At 50.5% G+C, this 22,661-nt stretch overlaps 7 protein-coding genes across 7 annotated transcripts; 3 read left to right on the top strand and 4 right to left on the bottom strand.

Annotated features, from left to right (window-relative positions):
• Nucleotides 1-14: 14 nt before the first annotated feature.
• Nucleotides 15-2,130, top strand: AFUA_5G04220 (putative mitochondrial DNA replication protein (Yhm2)). Its single transcript, XM_742828.2, has 6 exons — nucleotides 15-515; nucleotides 602-626; nucleotides 695-713; nucleotides 768-864; nucleotides 948-1,620; nucleotides 1,764-2,130. The coding sequence occupies exons 1-6, from the start codon at nucleotides 437-439 to the stop codon at nucleotides 1,816-1,818; spliced, it is 948 nt and encodes a 315-aa protein (XP_747921.2). The 5' UTR covers nucleotides 15-436; the 3' UTR covers nucleotides 1,819-2,130.
• Nucleotides 2,131-2,883: 753 nt separating this feature from the next.
• AFUA_5G04210 (ubiquinol--cytochrome-c reductase subunit 2) lies at nucleotides 2,884-4,800 on the bottom strand. Its single transcript, XM_742829.2, has 4 exons — nucleotides 4,377-4,800; nucleotides 4,116-4,290; nucleotides 3,193-4,052; nucleotides 2,884-3,118 (listed from the first exon to the last, which is right to left on the bottom strand). The coding sequence occupies exons 1-4, from the start codon at nucleotides 4,626-4,628 to the stop codon at nucleotides 3,023-3,025; spliced, it is 1,383 nt and encodes a 460-aa protein (XP_747922.1). The 5' UTR covers nucleotides 4,629-4,800; the 3' UTR covers nucleotides 2,884-3,022.
• A 117-nt stretch (nucleotides 4,801-4,917) lies between these two features.
• Nucleotides 4,918-7,433, top strand: AFUA_5G04200 (uncharacterized protein). The gene is made up of 4 exons (XM_077804752.1): nucleotides 4,918-5,109; nucleotides 5,180-5,236; nucleotides 5,355-6,185; nucleotides 6,252-7,433. Exons 1-4 carry the CDS (start codon nucleotides 5,098-5,100, stop codon nucleotides 7,269-7,271), a joined length of 1,920 nt encoding a protein of 639 aa, XP_077660890.1. The 5' UTR covers nucleotides 4,918-5,097; the 3' UTR covers nucleotides 7,272-7,433.
• A 150-nt stretch (nucleotides 7,434-7,583) lies between these two features.
• AFUA_5G04190 (phosphate-sensing transcription factor PHO4) lies at nucleotides 7,584-10,944 on the bottom strand. Its single transcript, XM_742831.2, has 3 exons — nucleotides 9,694-10,944; nucleotides 8,573-9,611; nucleotides 7,584-8,502 (listed from the first exon to the last, which is right to left on the bottom strand). Exons 1-3 carry the CDS (start codon nucleotides 10,324-10,326, stop codon nucleotides 7,946-7,948), a joined length of 2,229 nt encoding a protein of 742 aa, XP_747924.1. The 5' UTR covers nucleotides 10,327-10,944; the 3' UTR covers nucleotides 7,584-7,945.
• A 1,648-nt stretch (nucleotides 10,945-12,592) lies between these two features.
• Nucleotides 12,593-16,013, top strand: AFUA_5G04180 (uncharacterized protein). The gene is made up of 3 exons (XM_742832.2): nucleotides 12,593-13,638; nucleotides 13,714-14,148; nucleotides 14,203-16,013. The coding sequence occupies exons 1-3, from the start codon at nucleotides 12,897-12,899 to the stop codon at nucleotides 15,243-15,245; spliced, it is 2,220 nt and encodes a 739-aa protein (XP_747925.1). The 5' UTR covers nucleotides 12,593-12,896; the 3' UTR covers nucleotides 15,246-16,013.
• Nucleotides 16,014-16,098: 85 nt separating this feature from the next.
• On the bottom strand, nucleotides 16,099-18,506 carry hsp90 (chaperone Hsp90; the record flags this gene model as incomplete). Its single annotated transcript, XM_742833.2, has 2 exons — nucleotides 18,020-18,506; nucleotides 16,099-17,958 (listed from the first exon to the last, which is right to left on the bottom strand). Exons 1-2 carry the CDS (start codon nucleotides 18,278-18,280, stop codon nucleotides 16,099-16,101), a joined length of 2,121 nt encoding a protein of 706 aa, XP_747926.1. The 5' UTR covers nucleotides 18,281-18,506.
• Nucleotides 18,507-19,922: 1,416 nt separating this feature from the next.
• Nucleotides 19,923-21,673, bottom strand: AFUA_5G04160 (NTF2 and RRM domain protein; the record flags this gene model as incomplete). The annotated part of the gene is made up of 3 exons (XM_742834.1): nucleotides 19,923-20,219; nucleotides 20,287-21,285; nucleotides 21,356-21,673. 3 exons carry the CDS (start codon nucleotides 21,671-21,673, stop codon nucleotides 19,923-19,925), a joined length of 1,614 nt encoding a protein of 537 aa, XP_747927.1.
• Between the last annotated feature and the right edge of the window lie 988 nt (nucleotides 21,674-22,661).

The raw sequence follows: 22,661 nt of genomic DNA, 5'->3' as shown, positions 1-22,661 counted from the left end.
GCTCCGCTGTGCCACTGCTTGAACTTTTTGAGGGGAAAGAAGGGGGAGCTCTGGGCCTGAGGCCGACCAACTGTTACTACTCCGTCACGTACTACGAAGTACAGTGTAGGATTCATACTCAAAGCAACAGGCGGACATTGTTCCCCTTCCCCTGCTGCTTTATAATTTCCGTCTGCTTCCCCCCTGCTTCTTCTTTCCTATCTATTCTTCTGATTGTCTTGTCAATTAAAGTTTTGATCTGCCCGCCGGCTTAATTCGTTTCGTTACCACCCCCATCGCTATCCTCTAATCTTATTTGACGGAGCTCCCTTGTTCTGTTCACCTTTTAACACTGTTTCCTTCGCGAACAGCTCTTATATTCTCGTGATCCCTTAGGCGACGAAGCCCCCTACATCCCTTGGTCAGGGCCCCTTTCAGTGCTACCCCAAGGTCAGAGATGTCAGCCACTACTGCTGAGAAGGCCTCTACCGGCCGTACTCTCGAGAAGAAGCCTGTCAAGTTCAGCAATCTGCTACGTATGTCTCTTTCCCATCATGAATCATACGCAACACCAGCAATACTTGCAGCCTATCATCCGATTCTAATTCAATTGGAAATACAGTCGGTGCAGGATTGAACATGTTCGAGTAAGTTTCTCCCATCAGCTCCTCTATTTAATTGAAGCGACGGGTCGAGGGACTAATGAGCAACGCAGGGTCACCACTCTGGGACAGGTATATTTCCATTGATATTCAGAGGTTCGATGTCTCTTGCTTACAAATTTCCAGCCACTGGAAGTGATCAAGACGACCATGGCTGCCAACCGAGGCGACAGCTTCGCTGGCGCTATGGCACGGATATGGGGTCGTGGCGGGATCCTCGGTTGTAAGTGACCCTTTCGCCCGCGTTCCGGTGCTGTAATACAACCGATGCTGTGGTGCAACAACTGATGCGGGATGACCCCACAGATTATCAAGGTCTCATTCCGTGGGCCTGGATTGAGGCCTCCACCAAAGGCGCTGTCTTATTGTTCGTCGCGTCCGAGGCGGAATTCCGTGCCAAGGTACTTGGTGCCCCCGACTTCCTGGCGGGTATTGCTGGAGGTATGACGGGTGGTGTTGCGCAAGCATATGCGACCATGGGTTTCTGTACCTGCATGAAGACCGTTGAGATCACCAAGCATAAGATGGCTGCTCAGGGTGTCAAGCCCCCGGGTACGTTTGCTACCTTCATGGATATCTACCGTAAGGAAGGTATTCGCGGTATCAACCGCGGTGTGAACGCGGTGGCTATCCGCCAAACCACGAACTGGGGTTCTCGCTTTGGTCTCTCCCGTCTGGCGGAGACCGCTATCCGTAAGGTGACCAACAAGGACGAGAACCAAAAACTGAGCGCCATCGAAAAGGTCATTGCCTCTGGTCTGGGAGGTGGTCTCTCCGCATGGAACCAGCCCATTGAAGTTATCCGGGTCGAGATGCAAAGCAAGAAGGAAGACCCCAACCGGCCTAAGAACCTGACTGTTGGCAAGACCTTTAAATACATCTACGAGACGAACGGTATTAAGGGTCTCTATCGTGGTGTTACTCCTCGTATTGGTCTTGGGATCTGGCAGACCGTCTGCATGGTTGCTCTTGGTGATATGTAAGTTGGCCCCAGGTGTTTCTATTTTTCATCCCTTGTGTTGCTCTCTTTCCTTTCTTCGATTTACGCTTTGATTGCGATCTTCATGTGATGCCGAGGAGCGATACCGGGCTAACCTGCGGGTCTCCGTTGCGCCGAAACAGGGCCAAGGAAGCAGTCGAAAAACTGACAGGCGAGAAAGTCACCGCTAAGCACTAGAGAAGGTTTGAAATACCCTTCTACTATGCAGTATGCACGGTCTGAATCAGACGGCGGAAGAATATATTGTCAGATCACATTTTATTGGCTCTGCACAGAGTCGATCGGAGGAGCTGACAGCTATAGCTGTTCAGCCTCCGTGCGCACCCGGTCCACCACTTGTTCTGCAGCTATGTTCAAGTCATTCATGATAACCGATGTAAATAGTAACTGCCCGGACGTTATAGACCCAGGACGGTCCTCATAGACTTATCAAGAAATCTATCATATTAGCCCCAAACGACTGCCATTTTCGAAAAGCCTTAATATCAGACTCTAGATACCTTAGGCTCATATTCCCTGCTTTCCTGGTCTTGGCTGAACTCCAGTTTGGAAGCTGTCTGCTCTTTCATCAGATAGTGAGGGTTTATCGAAAGCGGAAGGACTATTCAGTTGTGGGAGTTGTGCAGTTGCGGTAATCGTGATCAAATGCTATAATGGATATATACCTTTGTACAGCAGCGATTTTCAACAACCATGACAACCAGCCTAGAATATGAACCTTCCATGCCGATGAATCTGTACAAGGTTGTCTTAAAAAGGATAATTTGGCTGAGAGTTAGTATTTCATTTGCTTGCCCTATAGCCCCTTACAAACTACGGGGTGTTCATGTACCGACAAGTTGTCTGGGTTTCCTTTTAAGATAGGCTTCAGACGAATGTCCAGGAACCAGAGAAACCCACGCTGAAGGACTATTTCAGATTATTCATTTTCTGATTCGGCAACAAGTCTGTTGAAACCCATAGCTATGTCACCCCACGACGGCATGATATCTGTATAGCATCAACGAGAGCGAGGCTTCTATTATGAAATGACGTTCATCTATCTGTACGGTATGGATGCATAATTAGACCGCCAGACGGCGTTCCATTGCTTTCTTAATCACACTGCGGCTGCTCGAAGAGACACAAAAGATGTCTAGAGATTTGAAAAGGATACTGCGCACTCTCTGCAGCCCCCAACATAGGGCTCCAGAGGAGTATCGGGCATTAAGACGGTCTATAAATACTCGGAAGGCACAGAACGGCATAAGATACAATTGTATTACAGTCACACAACTACAGCCACATCACAAAGGAGAATATCTGCGAAGATTGATCTAGACACATAAGAATGGGAAAGGACGCTTTTTCCAAGTCAGTCTAACATGTAAATGTTTACACTTTAAACGGTCAGACCGAGGTCCTCGCCGTAGGGAAGCTGGAAGAGGTCTCCAACAGCGGCAACAGAAGCCTTGCCAGAGAGGAAAGACTTGGCGGCCTAGAGGAAGATATGTTAGCCAGGTGACTTTTGATTCAAAGTACGCAGTGAGTAGGAAAAGAGAAAAGACTTACATCCTTGATCTGCGCCTCAGTGACGCTGTCGAAGCCCTGGGCAATCTCACCAATCTGGTAAGGCTTGCTGCCGTTGATCAGGGCAGCACCGGTGGCCTCAAGGCCGGTCTCGAGGGTCTGAGCGGACTCGAGAGCACGGAACTTGGCCAACGCAATGGCCTTCTTGATCTCGTCACCAGCAATCTCCCCAGCAGCCGTCTTCTTGAGAACGTCAACCACGTTCTTGCTGGCAGCAGCAACCTGGTCGGCCTTTCCAGAGACTGTAATGGTGAAGAGACCGGCGTCGGAGTAGGCGTTGTTTTTGGTTGCGACACGGACTTGAGAGAAGCCCTGGGTGGCCTTGGCGAGGAGAGAGAAACCAGGAGTCCACTTGATGGAAGACTCGCCGCCGAGGAGGGCCGCAAGAACGGAAGCTTCAGGCTTGTAGCCAGAAGTGCCAAAGGTGCTAGAGCCAGGGAAGGCAATCACAACGGCGTTGCCAGACTTGGAAGAGATACGCTGTTCGCCACCATAGTACTTGGAGGCAGTGTTGGGCCGCACTTTGAATTGGCTAGAGCCGCCAGCGCTGGGGACCTCTGTGAAGAACTCACCAACCCACCTGGACACCTCTGCGGTGGAAGAGCCGCTTCCAACGATGGCGATGTTAGATTTAGCGTAGGCGTCCTTGGCAAACTCGGCGATGGCATCGGCAGAGAGGTACTTTTCGAAAGGGCCACTGGCGGAGGGAGTAATGTTCTCACCCAGACCGCGGTGGAAGGCAAGAGCGTGGGCAGCGTCAACGGCGATGTTCTCAGCATCGGCGGCAAAGGCTTGCTGTCTGTACTTGATGAGGTTGAGGACGAGCTCGTTCAACTCGTGGCCTGAGATTTCGGGTCAGCCAATATCACATTGGAGGTTATGGCTGACGACTGCTGTCAACTTACCTGCAAACTTTGTCTGGAAAGCAACCTCCGCCAAAAGCTCGGCAAAGTAAGGAAGGTCTTTCGAGAGGAACTTGGCCTTGAGAACGACGTTCTCACGAGAATGTGTCGAGGAAACTTCACCGCCCAGCAGTTCAACCTCCCGAGTGATCCGCAACGCCGACCGTTTGAGTGTAGACTGTCCATTGAAAGCAGAAACAGTCAGAGATCACATCAATTCACATTGGTAAGCTGCAAAGATTGCAAACGAGCTATAATACCAACCTTGAAGGCGAAGAATTCGAGGGCGTCGGAGAAGCCAGGGAAGGGCTGGTAACGGGAGCCGGCCTTTGCAACCAACGCCAGGGTGCCGGTTGGGCCTGCGACCTCTCTGTTGGCGACCTTCACACCGGCAGACTCAGAGACATCGTATTGGAGGCCAGGAGTGGCAGCAGAGGCCATGCTGCGACGACTGCTGGCGGTGGCAGCAGAGAGCGCACGGGGCGCATTTCGGCTGAGGGAAGACCGCGACAGCATTATCGCATGTGCGTATTATCGAACGAGGAGGAGAGGAGACGTAGGAAGCCGGAAGGCTTAACAGCAGTTGGTGAGGTTGAGAATGGGGAGAGCACAAGAAGGCTGGCTGTCTGTTGATGGACGGGTTGGAAACGATGTCTGAAAAGCTTCAGATGCCGGCGTCTTGATTACTCGTTTGCTGATTGGTCGAAATGACGAGTGCGGGCGGAACCGGCTTTTCCATCGCCCTCTGTGTCAGGTGAGATCAGGTGATACAAATACACGTGATTTTTTATGGCATCGATAAGAGAAAAGTAGGAGAACGGCGCAGATGATTCAATAGAGACCCATGAGCCTTTCAAGCAGGTTCTTATCTCAGATTCGGACTCTTTCTTACTTCTTGTAGTTTGTTTTTTTTGCTATTCCGGCCATGTGGATATATTCCTCCTGAAAACTTGAAAGTTGCCAGCTTCACTAGGAAGCTTGAAAAATGACCTCACAAGTATGCGACAGGCAACTGAGCTCGACCAGTCAATTCATTGTGCGTCAGCTGCTAATTTGACGTTGTACAGTTTGCTGCAGAGCTATGCGAGCTTCTTGTAGAAGAGAACTTTGGGGAGCTGTTCGGGGTACGTTTGTGCCCCATGACATGTTGGCTTGAGATTATGACTGAAGCACTTGGGCGGGAATTGGTTGGATATACTATTAAATGACCTGATGGGCTGATGTCTTTCCTTCTGAAATTAGCGGATCTTCGCGACACTTTCGCGTTATGATCGCCTCAACCTGCCTCGCCTCAAGGCTTACTCTGAACTTCCCAATCGCCAGCTTCTACCCGCACTCGCTGCTATGATTCAGCAGCATCTTGTCTACCATTACACGTCCTACGATGATGGCGTTACGTATTACGAAGCTAATATGCAGTCTGCATACTACCTCGTCCGTTCTGGAAAAATCCTGGAGTTTGTGGAGGAACGACTGGGCAAGTATGCGGCGACCGTCCTTTCGACCATCATGTATCTCGGACACGCCCAAGTGAGCTACCTGGAGACTTTGCCGGAACTGACATCCGAGGCGGTCAAAGCCAACGGTGTGCCTGAAGAGCATGGCGAACATGAGGAAGACGAAGAACAGTCGAATGGACTCAATGGCGAACACTCCAATGAACAGCCTGAGCTTCTTCACCCGACATTGAAAGCCCTAGCTGCCCATGGTTATATCATCCGTGTTAGGGAGGCACAATTCCAGAGCCATGCAGACAATATCCTCGACGCAGAACGAGCCATAAGGTCAAAACCAGAAATGAAGGCACTGAAGGGCAAGAGGCTAGAAGAGGCAGTCATAGAAGGAACGCTCGGTTTGCTCAAGGAGAGAACGGACGGGGATCTGACACGTGGACTAATAGTCCACGGGGTTCCCAGAGGCGCAAAGCGCAAACACAGTTCTCGGAGGGCTGACGAGCCCAACAAAAAATGCCGAACTGATTTTGCCAGCGTCGATGAAAATGATGAGCATGATGAGGAAGAGGAGAATGAATGGTCTGATGACGAAATGGGCTACGATACCACTCCAATGGAGGTGAGTGCGCGAGAATTGTATGCCACCGTATCTGAACGGGAGAGTTAATGAAGCTGTGACACTCAGTCTGGGTTGGTTGTCCGAGTCAATTATAACAAGCTCGATGTCGCACTACGAAATCGCCGCTTTGTAGAGTTAGCTGAGCAGGGTGTGTCGCCAGCAACAGCCAAAGTATATGAATGCTTACTTCGACGCATTGAGTACCAGACCCACCAGTGCCGAGACACTGCCGAGATACCTCGCGAAGGAGAAGAAGGAGAGCAGTACTCTGTGCCGATAGCACTCAGTGCATTAGCTGAAGACGTCAATCCACAGCTTGACCTTTCTAGTTCTACGGGTCCGATGGATAGCTCGCAGCCAGATGGCAGGCGTGGGAAACGGCCCTGGGACGGTGATGTTGAGGGAACAAATCACGAAGAGGCGAATGGACTGTCTTCTGGCGGTAGTGGCGGTAATCGTACTTTTGAGATTGATCAACACCTTTCTCTTTTGGCGCAGCCACCACACAACCTCACGTCTAAACGCATGGTGTCGGGCCTCATTACGTGGACAGTAGAGTTCCGTCATCTGGCGCGAAAGCTCCGGCACCTCGAACTGGAGCGGATGATCGAGGCTCGGTACGGCGATGTTGCGTTGCGGGTGGTCCGAGTTCTCCATGCCAAGGGCAAGCTAGACGAGAAGCGACTCCAGGAAATCAGTCTGCTCCCCTTCAAGGACCTGCGGCAGGTCCTTGCGAGCATGCAAGCAGGCGGATTCGTGGACCTGCAGGAAGTACCACGGGACGCTCAGCGCCAGCCATCGCGCACAATCTACCTCTGGTACTACGACCCTGACCGCATTTGCAACAGTGTGTTGCAGGACACGTACAAGGCCATGTCACGGTGTCTGCAGCGTCTGAGGTTCGAGCGTAGCCGGATAAAGGATTTCTTGGAGAAGACGGAGCGGAGTGATGTCAAGGGCAACGAGCAGCGGTTTTTATCTGAACCCGAATTGGTGCTTCTAGAGCAGTGGAGGGCCAAAGAGGCGTTGTTATTAGGCGAGGTGGCGCGGCTGGATGAGATGGTTGCTGTAATGCGAGACTATTAAGCTGGGTTGAATGACTACCACGAGACATGAACGGAAAAAAGTCATTTGCAGAACATGTCGATTGCATAGCGAATAGATTCACCCTATGTTCAAATCCATGGTAGGGCCGCCTGTCCCGCTGAGGGCATCTGAGTGATGGAGAATGGAATTAAAACATCAACTACATTCAAAAAAAGCTGATGTTTCCCTCCAGATATATACACTCCAATGGCCAGAACTGTCTGTTGGATTACCCACTTCGATTGACGTAGGAATACAGAAGTGAACATGAGTCTAGGTACATAGAAGGAACCAAAGGGACAAACTAGTTCTACAGTAGTGGATTGATAGAATGGCATGGCTGACCGAAAGTCAGCCCAAAGAGAGGTAGCGCACGCAAAAGCGCCTATGAAGAATGAGCAAATAAAACACACCCGACGAACATACAAAGACAAATGCCACACCAGATAACAAAAAATAACGCCCATCCGTGGTTGACGGATGTTGAACTCCAGGTAGTGTCTACTATACAGATACGTCGTACTGGTTAACCAATTATTTAGTTTCCTCCTAGCATGTCTAAGTCTATTGTGTTGTTGACAGATTTGCTTCGTAACCCATCCCGTGTGACCATGCTCCCAACCGCTGGTGGGGAGAATGTAAAGTTTTTTCGGCGATCAAGTCTCCATGCATGATTATGACGAGCCAGTAGCTTCCGTGCTAGAAACAGCGCCCTCTGCCGTACTCGAGTCCTGTGTGCCATTCGAGCTCTTCGACTTCTCATCTCCCGGTGAAGATACCGTGGCTGCTTTGCAGTCTTCATCCTTCGCGGCTCCATTCTCTCCTATTCGAGCCTCAGCAGCGGCCAGCTTTCCTTTCGTTTCTTCCAATTCCTGTTTCAAGGCCTTGATATAGTCAATAGCCAATTCCACTGTACTGGCTTTGCTGATTGTTGGTGCTCCGGCTTTCTCTTTCTCCTTTTCTTTATCACCTTTGACATGACTGGCCACATTCTCTTTGGTTTGCTTCATCTGAATGAACGCGGATGGGATCAGAGATTCGATTTCCTTGAGGGCGTTGTTGATTCGGTTTCTGCGACCCTGCTCTGCGAGCTTGTGATTCGTTCTCTTTGAGCTGAGATTCTCAGCCAAGGTTTCGGGATATGAGACACCAGGCAGTAGCGTTCCGTCTAGAATATGCTGATAGTTAGATTTGGACGCCAAGTACAGAGCCGAGGTTTCGCTTGAAATGCCTGCAAGAATACGTGATTCCGGTTAGTGCCGATCATCGGGAACAATAGCAGGACAGATGACATTGCTTACCTTCGCCACGCACCAAGGGCTGAATGCTAGGACTGATCTTGGGTCTCAAATTAGGACTGGCGTGTGTCGAGCTCAGACTCTGCCGTTTCCTCCCCATCGGACCAAGCTTAGGCGTGTCCGACTTCTTCGCAATCGGCCCGCTGGGTGAAGGCATGGCCATCGTGCGTGGGCTCGGCGCAATGGAGGTAAGATTCCGATCCATAACTGGTGCTGACTTGGGTTCCAACGACGGTGTGATACTCGCTGATGTAACTGGTGTAGCTGAGCCTGACTTCATGGCGGTATCAATGCGTCCGACCTGAGGTCGAGAAAGTTCCGATGACGGGTTGGCAGCTTCCGGGAGCATGACATCCTCCATGACATCGTCATAAGATTCTGTGGATACGAGCCTTGCTTGGCCATTGAATTGACCCGTTGGATTCTCGGCGGGCTGCGGCCGTTGAAGACGCATCAACATTGCTGGGGTTGCCGGAGTGCTCGTTTGAGACTGGTTGGCTTGTGGCACTATGGTGGGGGACTTTCGCGCAGGGGGCAGGGCAGGAGGCGGCATCAATGGTTCCGAAAGGGGTTCCGGCGATACAGAATCTTGGTCGGAGCTCTCATTGCTGCTCTGGCGAAGCCCACTCACACCGTGAGGCAGTATTTTGGAGACTCCTTGATCTTGGCTGAGACCATTGAGAACTTCGTCGGAGTTGAGATTCAGCATTGACTTCTTTCGTGTCTGTGGGCGCACAGATGGCGATTGTTGTTTCTTGGCGCGTGAGGAAAATGATTTGGTGGCCGATGGCCGGCGACGATGTTTCCTCATCAAGCCAGGAGAGGAAGGAGCAGAAGAGGCCGGGATAGCGTCGGCAGGGGAGTGCAGAAAACCGACCTCGGATACCGACTGGAATGGATAGCCATTGCCGTTGGAGTTCTGGGCCTCAAGAGCTGGAGATGTGAGGGGGGTAAAATACTCCCCTGGAATTGTGTACTCGGGCAGTCGAAATTGAGTTTCTAACGGTGTCATGGCGGGAGAGACGAGAGGTGTGTAGAGTGCCTGTGTCAATGCGGGCGCATGCATTAGCCTGTGCGCTTCCGTCGCAATGAGCGAAGGACGCCCCGGGAGGATTTAGTCTCACCTGCTCTTCGTTCATGTGAGGGTATCGGTCGTACAATTCGTGGTTCTCATCCACCTGGGCCGGATATCGTGCCGCATTACCCTGAAGCTCAATGCTGTTCGGAGTAGGGGGAATGATCGCTTGGCCGTGGGGAATGTAGGGTTGCGAGGTGGTAGGCAGTCCATGATGGGATTGTTGCTGCTGCTGCTGCTTCTGTGGCGGTTGTTGAGGATGATGGTATATCTGAGGTTGTGCAAGTTCCTGGTTGTAGAAGGCTGGGGTTACAGGAGCGCTGGTGTAGGACGAGGGTATTTGGCCCTGAGGTTGAGATTGCTGGTTGTGGTTGGAAAGGTCAAACGGGAAATCCCCCATGATCCGATTGCTGTAGGATGAAGACGAGTGAGCGTTGGGAAGGGAGTCTGTGTCCATGCGGATCAGTTGTTCCTGCTCAGCAGTGGTCGTCGGCATCATCGACGCTGAGGCGGGAAGAGAATGAGGAGGCTGTAGCTGTCGCTCGCCTGGTCCGTGCCCCTCCAAATCGGGGAAATGCATTCCAAACTCCAGAAAATTAGTGAATTCATCTTCGCCAGAGGCGGCCATGAGCGATTGTTCCTGAAGGGACCCCGGCCATGCCATCGAGTTGTCCTGGTCCATAATGACCTTGGTACGGGCGGGCGGGCGCAGAAGAATCGATCGTGATCTAATTCGGTTGCCTTCGCTTTCGAGTCTTTTTAGCAGCTCGACTTCTTTCTCTTCTATGTTGGAAACTGCAGAATATGGACGATGAGGTCAAACAATGCTGAATGGTGACTTGGCCTTCACTGAGGGAAAAGAGTGAAGGGAGCCTCGAATCGCAAATGTAGAGTGAGTGGTAAGGAAAGCGGGACAAAATGCGAAAGTGGAGGAAGTACTCTGCTCTGGCGAACGGCCGGTCGGAGATTGACAGGGCTGTCAAGTGTTCATCAGAACAAATCGGTGCGCATGACGGTAGAGTTGTAGATAGTTCATGAGTAGAGTAGAGAGAGAGAAAAACTGATCATGTCGACAAACTGCAAGAGAATGAGAGTGACGAGGAGATGCCGTGGTGGGGATGTGGAAAAAGAAGTCTGACAACTACCTTTTGGAACCAAGTATACACCATACTTCTCTAGTGTCCGCATCTCGTAAAGAAAAGAGAGGAAAAGCGACCGGGTAAAAGGTACGAAAAAGGATGGAGCCGAAGCTACTAAAGGTAGCGGAGTGCTACTAGTATAATGAATGGTTCTGCTCAGCTGCTCGGGATCTCTACAAAGTCAAAATGATCCAATTAAGATGGTACACAGAAATATTGATAACAATAGTAATACCATTCATTTTCATCCTTACGCGAGAGAGACAGAGTATATTACACAGTAGTGACCCAAGAGGACGAACAAGAGAACAAGCTAAGGCAAGAGCTCATAAGTTCTACTGTCTTGTTACGAAACAAAAAGTACGAAGCAGTAAGAGGTACGGAGTACTCGGATAGGTTCTTCCTAGGGGAGGCTGTCTGCAAGCCATTTTACTACTTTGGAGTACGTGCCTAGTTTTGCGATTCTAGAACTGAAGCCAAACAACTATTCACAGAGCAACATGAATATTGCCGATTTAAAAAAACAAAAATGGCTCCTACCGCGAGGACAAGAATTATCAGGCGAATCCAGAACTAGGATTCGGATGGGTTATCACAATTGAAGGTGCCAATCTTCTCAGAAGGCTACTGGTAAGTCGGATCCAGATGAAAATTCTACTTTGGCCCTTGACCCATGGGACATACATTTCTCCGTGAACTTCCAGCATTCCCTCTCTCCGAAAAGTTGATCCATGTTTCTCCAATCGGCGTCTTCTTGGGGGGCTTCAATGAGTGGCAAGCCTGTGTACTTTATCCCCAGCCGATGGTTTTATCCCGAAGAACATCATGTTAATGGAGCATTAGCACCTTTTCTGATATTCCTGTACTTCACAGAGGAACAACATGCTTACTACTTGCTGAACTCCTTGGCTATCACCAGAGTTACCTATCAGGCTCGGCCTCCCCCATGTCTCCTTCTGGAGGAGCCGAGAACATGGATCCATGGATCTAGATTCTGCTCTCGTATCATGTAGGGGTGTTATCAGTTATAATATATCCCAATCTCCCCTTTGGGACTAAACCTAATCTGTGAATTGCCATTCCTAAACAAGCATAGCCTCAGCTCTTCTTTTCCTTGCCAGATTTAGAGGCGGCAGGTGCGGTTGTGGATTATTTTCTAGACGACCTAGGTACTAGTTTGCTCAAGATGGCCCTGTGCAAGTCAGACTACTACCAACTGCAATAAGAAACACAATTATAATATGAATATTGGGTGTCCCACCTGATCATATACTCCGTAAAAAAAGGTTGTGTCTCCATGTCAAGGTAAACCGGGGAGGGTCCACTTGAATCCCTCCTTTGAATTCTTATTCCTTGAACAGCTAGGCTACCAGGGCCCTTCGCGACTCGACAAAAACACATTAACGGGCACTTTTCAGTTCTGCTGCGCAACTGCCTCGAGCTATTTCGTCACACGGATGAAGGCCCCGAAGCTACCATTAGTTTTCACTTTTCACTAGGGGTGACCGGGCTACCTTCCCCATTTCTTGTAGGTTAGTATCTAGATTGCTGATCTTTATGCAAGATCACAATGCTAAGTATTAAAACAGAAGGCTTCCCCCCCTGGAGGTCACTTGATCACCTGATCACTGTTCTGTTATCTGAACTGCAGACTACGATGTAGAAATCACGTGGATTACATAACCCAATTTCAGGGTGGTCAAACTAGTAGTTAACTGATTAGTTAGCTAGTTAGTTATGAAATAACTAAAATGGAATAAAGTGCTGACAAAGTCACTCCGGCCAAATTGCGGGGTAACTGTTGGGATGAGATGATAACATGACATGACATGGCACAACAGTCATCAACCTCGTCCGCGTCATGAACAGCCAGATCGCTGCATACTTCCGTCCTTACCGCTTCCTTCCTGAGGTATTACACTATCTGAAGTACTTCTCTCTACGTACCCAACAATTTCAACATATCATATCACCCTAAGAATGAGCCTATCTTTCCGGAGCCTCCATCCACCCCAGTAACAGCAAAAGCCCCTCCCCCTCATACCATGTTCTATCATCCCCTTTAAGGGGACCGAGCATATTCACCAGTATAATCACCAACTCTCCACGAATCATGAGACCACCTGTGCCTGAGGTCCCCATGCCTCGATCCCGCAAGTCCTCCATCGAACAGCCGTGGACCGATCCCCGCAGTACCGCCCCTGCCACCTTTTTCCTGGCACGCAGTCATACACCCCACTCGGAAGAGCTCTCGCTCGAAGATTCAGATGTCTCGAAAGAGTATATGTATGGAGTCCAGAGTCTTGCGGACTCTGTTCAAGACGCCAGCATATCCTCATCTCAGAACATATTCGATCGATCCACTAGCGATAGGCTGTCTTCCGGCTCAGCTGTAGCGGATTTACGACCTGATATCAATCTCGACGTGAAAGAGAACGATAGTGAGGATGAGAATGGCGTGGATGCACCACCACTCGGCCCTCGTAGATCTACCGTCAGGCAGTTCGATTCCCTTCGGACAGAGGTCTCTTTGCAGCCGCCGTCAGATCGCGCTTCATCCCGTCCACTAACCCCGCTCAACCCCGACGAACCTTCCTCTCTTCCCAGCAGCCCAAAGTCTGTCTCTAATCAATCCATGAAGCACCTCGACGACATTTCTATCACAGACGATCTTAGCAGCCACGCGGTGGGCTCCGAGGATGAGGGCAATGATGCTCGTGAAGCGCCGAACTCGACTGGATTCGATAGTACATCCCAGCTAATCATGCCTAGCATCAGGATGCCTAGTCGGAGACCTTTCACGGATCGGGGAAAGACTATGGGCCGCTTCAAAGTGCTCATAGCTGGCGCTTGCGGTAAGTGAAAATCGCCTCGCTTCTGGAAAACTGAGATCCGGAGTACTGGCTGAGTTGCATCTAACGTACGAGTAGGATCCGGGAAAACCTCCCTCATCAAATCTATAGTACAGGCTTGTGAGGATATCGTGCATGTCGACCCCTTCCCCTCACTATCTCCTTCAAACCTGCCAGCTCGCGCGCAACCCCCAACTACAGCAGCGGTGATCTCGGAAATCTACGCTAGCACCAAACCCTACCCTGCGTGGTGGTCAGGTCTGGAGGATTCTCGCGTTCTGCGGCGGAGAAAGAGCAGTGGCGATATTGTTCTTGAACGAAATCTATGCTTTGTCGATACTGCGGGCAACGGCTTGACTAGAGTCGGACAAACTGATGCTATTATCCATCACATTCAGCAACAGCTGCTGAGGGCCACGACGGCCGTGACTTCCTCAAACACCGATTTCGAAAATCTACTCGCTGGCAACGGCGGAGCACAAGTAGACGCGATTCTATACCTGATCTCAGAGAGTAAGTGGTCTACATTAAGCTACCTCCATTGCTCCAATAGTGCTGACCTCCAAGATACACTTGACGAGGATATTGAGTGCATCAGGAAGCTCTGCGTCTGGACAAATGTTATTCCCCTTATATCCAAGTCGGATCTTCTGACTCCGGACCAAATTGCGACTCTCAAATCGTCTTTTCACGCGAAAGCCCAGATGGCGTCTATAAAACCCTTCCACTTTGGGGATGCAACTTCCGCCGCGGCAGACGGATTCTCGAGTCACTCACCATTTGCCGTCTCATCCGCGAAAGTAGATGATGAAGATGTCATGGATGCTAGCACATTGATGAGCCCAGACTATGTGCAGCCTCTGGCACCTTCTGAACTCTCGCTACTTGTAAAAAAGTTGTTCGATCTCGACAATATGGCATGGATCCGACATTCTGCTGCCAAGAAGCTTGTTCAGAGACAACATGACCAAGGACCGCAATGGGAGGTCTCACGGCACAGCACCAACCCTTTTGACGGACAGAGTACTGTATCTAGATGTACCTCCTCCATCTTCTCTGCTAGTTATCTTGAGGGCACCATGTCTCCGCCTAGCGGACGCTTCCCCAGCTATACTATGGCCCGAATATCGGATTATACACAACGTGAGGAGAAGATGGCCCGCGTACAGTTGGCCAAGTGGGCCTCGGACTTGCAGCGAAGCCTTCAAAATGAACGAGAAAGATATGCGGCCTTGGCCAGAGGAGAAAGGGCCGTCTGGCTCACCGAAAGGCTCGGGGAGTGTGTTGTGGATGGCTCGCTGGTGCCGATTACCAAAACCCCCGGATTTTGTGGACTTCGCTTTCCTATGGATAACGCAGGCGGTCGCCTGTTCGTCCGCACTCAAGATGGCAAAAATATGGAATATCGAGTTACCAGTATAAGCCCGCACGATCCCTTGGGTATTGTGTGGTGGTCCGACGACCTCAAACAACGAGGGTGGGCGATTGTCCAGATCGTCGGTAGCCTCGGTGTAGTAGGAGGGCTTGCCTTCTTACTTGCGAGAACCTGGGGACTATCATCACGCAGTCTGTCTGAGTGGCGCTTTGACTGTTGCAGCACCTGCAATTAAAGCTGGCTGGAAAGGATGTCCAGCACTCCATGACGTCGAACCAATCTAACCGACAAGTAACGATGCAAAAGGACGATGGATTCAAAACGATTCACTTGTCCACTTCTTCATTTCCGTAACTCGGCGTCAGGTTCTGTTTTGGGGTCCTTTGTTGATGGTCGTTGGTCTTCATCAACCAATTTTTCTTCTTTGGTATCTCCGTTCAATATACATTTTATATGGATGTATGGGATGCAAATCTTGGTGTTCTGAGGTGTTTAGGTTGTTGTTCAGGTTGTCAGTTCTTCTAACACATTTCACCTTGCCAGTCCAAACTTCATATCCACTGTATTCTGTGGTGCTACATATCCTCTCATCTACTTCCCGGAAGACGTATGGACCATCGTGACCCCCTGTTCTTTAAGAGGCAGCCCTCCATGTATGCTATCCTTGATGTGGGGTGGTTCTCGTAGAGCGTAGCGAGATACCATGCCATTCTTTGATAGAGGTCAAATCCAAGAACTTTTGCTGCTGGCGCACACCAGGATTCTACGATATTTCAATATGAATGCGAGTGAACGAGAATAAAGCTTTTATTCCGATGAACTATTGGTCTACCTGACTGAAAACGCTCTCACGATCTTCAAACGAAGAAACATTAAGAACAAAATTCCAAGTCGAAGGACCTTGAGTAAAAAAAAAAGAACGCTCAAGAACGCCATTTGTTGTAAATCACCATCAATCAGGATATACCATCTCCTGCCATTCCCATCAACCGAAGAAAGCAATATCGTTCAGTGATTTAGTCCTGATGCAAATACCGCTGGAACGGGTTTGAAAAAGGTCGTAAAATATTACATTAGAGACTAGCCGTCTAGTCAACCTCCTCCATGGCACTCTCGCCAGTGGTGGCCTCGGCAGGAGCAGCCTCCTCAGTGGCCTTTTCCTCGGTAGTCTCGGCCTCCTCATCAATGTTCAGACCAAGAGACACGAGCTTGTGAATGCGCTCAGCGAAGCTGGCAGGCTCCTCGATGGTGAAGCCGGAAACAAGGAGGGAGGTCTCGAAGAGCAGCTGGGTGATGGACTTGACAGTGCGGTCGTTTTCACCGTCGGCCTCAACCTTCTTCTTCAGCTCCTTGATGATGGAGGACTTGGGAGAGATCTCGAAGGTCTTCTTGGAGGACATGTAAGAGCTCATGGAGGTGTCACGCAGAGCCTGAGCCTTCATGATACGCTCCATGTTGGCGGACCAGCCGAACTGGCCAGTACGGATAGCGCAAGGAGAGCCGACGAGCTTATGGGACACGACGACCTTCTCAACCTTGTCGCCAAGAATGTTCTTGAGGCTCTTAGCCAGGTTCTCGTACTCCTTCTCCTCCTTCTCGCGCTCAGCCTTCTCCTCCTCGGTCTCCTCGAGCTCGAAGTCCTTGGTGATGTCCACCAGCTTCTTGCCATCGAACTCCTTCAGCTGAGTGAAAGCGTACTCATCGATGGGGTCAACCAGGAACAGAACCTCAAAGTTCTTCTGCTTGAGGCTGTCAAGGAAGGGAGACTTTGCAACAGCCTTGATAGACTCGCCAGTGATGTAGTAGATCTGCTTCTGGTGCTCAGGCATGCGGGTGACGTAGTCGGCGAGGGAGGTGGCCTCGTCACCAGACTTGGTAGACTGGTAGCGGAGCAGCTTGGCAAGAGTCTGGCGGTTCTGAGCATCCTCGTGGATACCGAGCTTGATGTTCTTGCTGAAGGCAGAGTAGAACTTGTCGAACTGCTCACGATCCTCGGCAATCTCGTTGAAGAGCTCCAGAGTCTTCTTGACAATGTTCTTCTTGATGACCTTCATAATCTTGTTCTGCTGGAGAGTCTCACGAGACAGGTTGAGAGGCAGATCCTCAGAGTCGACAACACCCTTGATGAAGCCCAGCCACTCGGGGATGAGATCGGTGGCGTCATCAGTGATGAAGACACGACGGACGTAGAGCTTGATGTTGTTCTTAGTCTTCTTGGTCTCGAAGAGGTCGAAAGGAGCACGCTTGGGGACGTAAAGGATAGCGCGGAACTCGAGCTGACCCTCGACAGAGAAGTGTTTGACAGCAAGATGGTCCTCCCAGTCGTTAGAGAGGGACTTGTAGAAGGAGGCATACTCCTCCTGGGTGATATCCGCAGGGTTGCGGGTCCAGATGGGCTTGGTCTTGTTGAGCTCCTCCTCCTCGATCTTGCTCTCCTTCACAGTCTTGGTCTTCTTCTTCTTCTTCTTCTCCTCCTCCTCCTCGTCATCGACCTCCTCGATCTTGGCCTTCTTCTCCTCATCCTCTTCCTCCTTGGTCTCCTCAGCCTCCTCGTCAGGAACCTCCTTCTCAGTCTCCTTCAGGACGTGGAGGTAGATGGGGTAGGAGATGAACTCGGAGTGCTTGCGAACAACCTCCTTGATACGGCTCTCGTTCAAGTAGTCGGTCTGCTCATCCTTCAAGTGCAGAATGATCTTGGTACCACGGCCGAGTTGCTCACCCTCGGTATCCTGGGTGAGGGTGAAGGTGCCACCAGCGGCAGACTCCCAGATGTACTGCTCATCATCATTGTTCTTGGAGACAACGGTGACGCGGTCGGCAACAAGGTAAGCAGAGTAGAAACCAACACCGAACTGACCAATCATGGAGATATCAGCACCGGCGGAGAGCGCCTCCATGAACTGCTTGGTGCCAGAACGGGCAATGGTACCGAGGTTGTTGATCAAATCCTATACAGACATGTCAGTTTCAATCTGATCACTGCAGTCTAGGTTTCCGGAGTAAACTTACAGCCTTGGTCATACCAATACCGGTATCACGAATAGTGAGGGTCTTGTTCTCCTTGTCGGGGATGATGTCGATGCGGAGGTCCTTGCCCGTGTCGAGCTTGGTAGGATCCGACAAGGACTGGTAGCGGATCTTGTCGAGAGCATCGGAGGCGTTCGAGATGAGTTCTCGCAGGAAGATCTCCTTGTTGGAGTAGACAGTGTTGATGATCAGCGAGAGAAGCTGAGAGATCTCAGCCTGGAATTCAAAGGTTTCGGAAGACATGATGGCGGAGGGAGAGCGAGATATGAGAAAGATGGATTCTGATTGTTTGACAGATTGTTAGTTAGGCCGCCTGATAATCTCAACTTCTATTGATCTGAGGCAGTTGGGGGAAGAGAGGGGGGGTTTGGAAAGCTGTCCAAACTTGAGGGGCAACTAAGACTTACATGAACGATAGATAGGTGGATTCGTGAAAGAGCGGTAGGTGGAGAGGTAAGCAAACGTTTGCAGAGAGATGAAGCGAAGGCGTCAAAGGGGAGAGAGGAAATAGGTTTAAGAGTGAGACTTTTGAGGATGAGAAACAAGATATGACTGAGGAGAAAGAAGTAAAATAGCTGAGGGGGGGGAAGGCCGACTTAATGTTTTCTGGGCTGCGGGAGACAAAATTTCGATGCGGTGTTTCTACGGCAATCCAGCAACTTCCATGCTCTCCGCTGTTCCACTGGTCGAGCTTCCAACAAGGTTCCAGCGCCTTCTGACGAGCTGGAGCTTCTCTTAGCCCCTGTCTATCACGCTGCTGATGGTATGAAGGGGATCTAGAAGCTTCATCCGCAACCTCTTGTCATCTCAATCTTGGCTCTCTCTTAATTCCGTTTTCGAACGTCCCCCCGATCCGCTGCGACCACATCTCGGTGTTTCTAATACAAAGCATATTTCTGACTTGCCTGACTGCCTCAGGCTCCCATCTAGAACGTTCCGCTCCACTGTCTAGAGACTCGCGGAGCCAATTACAAGGCTGTATTGTATACCGCTTCTCCAGGTCCTCGAAAGCAGCTTGCCCTCCTCTCAGTACACAGATTCGATTCTGCTCTGTTGCTTGGACTATCTGGGGGTTTACCCAGGCAACTTGCGTTTTCATGTGACCTGTCAGATCAACCAGGCATCTGAAGTACTCTTCTGTACTCGCGTACGAAGTACAGCCATCTGATATATCTTCAACATGGAGGTCGTTTGATGATCATCTAAAACGAGGGATCGTCTTCTACCTAGTCAAGGCTTCTACCTTTAGCATCAGCTCAAACAATGGCGAAATATCCATTATTAATATTACACACCCGGCCAATGCTGCCCGTAGCGAGAGCACACTTGGCCTGCTCTCGACTCGCAAGCTATGTAGCCCAAGGCCATTTCTCACTGGAAAACCAGCTCGCCACCTATTGCAGCCCCAATGAAAGCATATCACCATGGAAACAGGAATAAATCATCCATTTACAATTCATCGAGAGGATATGACCAACAAAACACGCATCGGGAAAAAAAGGCACTCGAACTAGTGAAAGGATAGATGAATAGAGAACAATCAGAACAACGTTGGCCTTCGAGCTCGCTATGCTAGAAAAGGCAAAGAGAAAAGGCAAAAATAGGTCATGAGAGTACAATGATAGGAAATAGAAGTCATATATCAAATGACCAAAGAAACGGGGAAAAAAGGGCCTTCCCAGTGAGGAATGACATAAGAACTTTTCCAACCGCTAATATGCAGTGTGATAGAGGGGGCCACATAACACATGGATGTCATTATGAGTAGATGTGAGTAATACATGCCCTGGAATCATCGCAGCATCTCAACCTGATATGCTGCTTTGGACCAGGAGGAAGGGCTAAGAATCGTGGAAGGTAGAAAGAGAATCTTCGACAGACCCTTTTAAGCAGCCTGAGGCTGGTTGCGGGGCTTGCCGTTCACGTTTCCTCCACGGCCACGGGGAGCAAAGCCGCCACGTCCGTCGCGCTGGAAGCCACCACGGCCCTGGTTGCCAGCACGGTCACCGCGGCCACGACCCGCGCCACCACGGCCAGCACCGTAGTTAGCATTGCCGCCATAAGCGTTACCGCGCGGACGACGTTCCTCAACGAATATTTGTTCGGATCCGATTTGGTGAGGGTTTGCAGCCACGGCAGCGGCATAACCGGCAGGCTCCGCAAACTCAACGAAGGCGCAGTTCTTTGCGACAAACAGTCAGGTCAGTTCGAGCTATCTTCAAAGCGTTCAAAGTCAACGGTCAACATACCTTCTGGCGGCTCACGTCAAAATACTTAAGTTTCCCGAAACGAGAGAGAGTTTGCTTGAGCAAGCTTGCATCGACCTTCTCATTGACATTCTTGATGTATGCAAGGACGTTCTGCTCTTCGGCGGCACGAGATTGGGTCTTCTTATGATCGTGACCAGCAGTTTGCCAGCCAGCACTGTCAGTGGAAGTTGGTTGCTCTGGAGTGATTTCAGAGGCGGCAGCTGTAGGAGTAGAAGCAGAAGAAGGAGCAGGCTGAGACGGGGCAGGGGCAGGGGAAGGCTGAGATGCGGCAGGAGCAGGAGTAGGCTTAGGCGGGGCAACGGGAATAGCAGGGACAACAGGAGCTGAAGCCCCGGATTTGGATGCAATGGTGGCCCAGGTCTTGGGAACAGCCTTTACTGGAGCAGCGGTCTCTTTTTCAGGCGCAGGAGCCTCCTTCTTCACAGGTTCAGCTGGTGTAGACCGAGGAGTTGCGGGCTTTTCCGGCGCCGCAACTTCAGGCTGGACCGGGGCAGGAGCTTCTTGCGGAGCCTCCGGCGCTTCCGCAGTAGCTCCGTTGACCTGTGCTGGTTCGCCATTCTCCTGGGCCTGCTCAAGTTTCTCGTCCACTTGAGCAGCAGCAGCTTCATTAGTGACCTGGGCTTCGGTCACTTCAGGTGCAGCCTCAGCAGTGGCAGGTTCCTCAGCAGGCTCCGCGACCTGCTCCTCAGCAGGGGCTGCAGCAGCGGAGGGAGCTTCAGCCGGAGCGGCGTCCTCATTTATTATCTCCTCCTCCTCCTCGTCGACCAAGTACCGGAAGATATCATTGAGAACATAGTAGCCGTTGGGCTGCTCAGCGAGCACGAAAGTCTGCACAAACTTCCGGGACGGCTCGGATTTGTTGGAAATTTCACCAATGACGGAAATCAGGATGTTGTCAAACGATGCCTGAGAATCGACGTTCAAGACACGGACTTTACAGTCCTGGAAGTCAAGCTGCTTGAATTTCTCGTTGATTGCCTAAGCGGATGGGTAGTCGAGTTAGCAATGCTCTCTGGGGCGCAACCAGTTCGAGGCGCATCCAACTCACCTTCTGGCCGACTGCGACAGGAACCGACTCTGCCTCGGTACCAAAGACGAGCTGGGACCGCCGGGAGTAGAAGAGGTGTAGCTTCTCTGGGCTACGGCTCATGTTGGTGTAGTACTGCTCAACAAAGTACCACCCAACTTCATCCTTGGAGATTCCATTTTTCTGGTCATTAGGAGGGGCATTGGTGGGGGTAGATGACTGCGCTGGCTGGAAGTTGGACACACTGGTCACGGCAGTATGGGCGTGGTTGTAGGAGTCAGGATACGCATGTTGCGCGGGGTAGTTGCCGTTCATAGGAGGCTGGGTCGTGTCGGACATTGTAAGAAGCTGTGGTGGGAGATGAGTTGGAGAAAAGGTCTTGGGAGGCCAAAAGTATATGGACAATGGCAGAAAGCTTCTATGCGACGAAAGGCGACAATAAGTGCAGAAAGAGGAGGAAATCTAAATGAGATAACTTTTCCTCTTCGTGGCTCGTCTGTAAAATGCGGAATTGCGGGTTAGTAACGAGCAGACTAAACAATAAAGTCTTTCGTGGATGGGAATTTGACGAAAGACCAGAAGTTATGATGGATACACACAATGCTAGACGCAAAGAAAATAAATGCAGTAGCTCAGACGCAAGTCAACAAAGAAGGAAAAAGAGTACTGCGACGGGTTCTGTAGGTGGTCGTATGTGGTGGTCAAAATAAGCGGAACGGAGAAGAATCTGTGCGATTTCCAATCAAGTTGGCGATTAGACGTCAATTAGGAAAAGGCAACGAAGGATTTCAAAAGGTGAACAGATTGAAAGCTCAATGTGGGGAAGACGGAGAAGAGAGTCGGAAGTCTGCTGAGGGAGGTTTTGAGAAGAAAGAAATTGAAGAAATTCTTGCGGAGAGAAGCTAAATAAGGATGAGTTGTGGGTGGATGGTGATGATGATGCCCGGGGATGGAAGAAGTTGCTTTTTTGCTTGTCTTGTCCAGCTTAGTTTGGGGGGGGGGGTGCAAATTCGCCTTCTTCACAGCCTGAGAAAAAAGGTGCCCCAATTTGTTTCAGTGCTTGCTTCACCGCCTTCCCAATATGCGCTCCGCTTCCGCCAGCCTGATGGTAGTCTCCATAGTACCCACGGGAGTCAAGATGGTGTTAAATGAGCCTCACAGACGCTTCAGGCTATATAGGCGCTTGTAATTGTATCTTATATATGAGCCCATTCACTCACTGACAATTTAGTGTTATGTGCTCAGCGGCAGGTTCATAGAAGAACAAACAAGCGGGCAGGGTAATTACAGTGCTATATGCATCTGTTCTATTGACAGTCACAAGATA

This window comes from Aspergillus fumigatus, chromosome 5, assembly GCF_000002655.1.
Source record: "Aspergillus fumigatus Af293 chromosome 5, whole genome shotgun sequence".
Classification (NCBI taxonomy): domain Eukaryota; kingdom Fungi; phylum Ascomycota; class Eurotiomycetes; order Eurotiales; family Aspergillaceae; genus Aspergillus; species Aspergillus fumigatus.
Note: the sequence above shows the minus strand (reverse complement) of the source record. Positions and strands in the feature narration are given on the sequence as shown.

Bases quoted from the DNA above. Each gene is read 5' to 3' on its own strand.
- AFUA_5G04220 (XM_742828.2), top strand. From the start codon at position 437: ATGTCAGCCACTACTGCTGAGAAGGCCTCTACCGGCCGTACTCTCGAG. The intron at 865-947 runs GTAAGTGACCCT...ATGACCCCACAG, and splicing joins TCGTGGCGGGATCCTCGGTT to ATTATCAAGGTCTCATTCCG. The intron at 1,621-1,763 runs GTAAGTTGGCCC...GCGCCGAAACAG, and splicing joins ATGGTTGCTCTTGGTGATAT to GGCCAAGGAAGCAGTCGAAA.
- AFUA_5G04210 (XM_742829.2), bottom strand. From the start codon at position 4,628: ATGCTGTCGCGGTCTTCCCTCAGCCGAAATGCGCCCCGTGCGCTCTCT. The intron at 4,291-4,376 runs GTTGGTATTATA...TTCAATGGACAG, and splicing joins TCGAATTCTTCGCCTTCAAG to TCTACACTCAAACGGTCGGC. The intron at 3,119-3,192 runs GTAAGTCTTTTC...ATCTTCCTCTAG, and splicing joins CTGAGGCGCAGATCAAGGAT to GCCGCCAAGTCTTTCCTCTC.
- AFUA_5G04200 (XM_077804752.1), top strand. The intron at 5,237-5,354 runs GTACGTTTGTGC...TTCTGAAATTAG, and splicing joins ACTTTGGGGAGCTGTTCGGG to CGGATCTTCGCGACACTTTC. The intron at 6,186-6,251 runs GTGAGTGCGCGA...TGTGACACTCAG, and splicing joins ACGATACCACTCCAATGGAG to TCTGGGTTGGTTGTCCGAGT.
- AFUA_5G04190 (XM_742831.2), bottom strand. From the start codon at position 10,326: ATGGACCAGGACAACTCGATGGCATGGCCGGGGTCCCTTCAGGAACAA. The intron at 9,612-9,693 runs GTGAGACTAAAT...GCATTGACACAG, and splicing joins CTCACATGAACGAAGAGCAG to GCACTCTACACACCTCTCGT. The intron at 8,503-8,572 runs GTAAGCAATGTC...GTATTCTTGCAG, and splicing joins GCCCTTGGTGCGTGGCGAAG to GCATTTCAAGCGAAACCTCG.
- AFUA_5G04180 (XM_742832.2), top strand. From the start codon at position 12,897: ATGAGACCACCTGTGCCTGAGGTCCCCATGCCTCGATCCCGCAAGTCC. The intron at 13,639-13,713 runs GTAAGTGAAAAT...ACGTACGAGTAG, and splicing joins GCTCATAGCTGGCGCTTGCG to GATCCGGGAAAACCTCCCTC. The intron at 14,149-14,202 runs GTAAGTGGTCTA...CTGACCTCCAAG, and splicing joins TCTATACCTGATCTCAGAGA to ATACACTTGACGAGGATATT.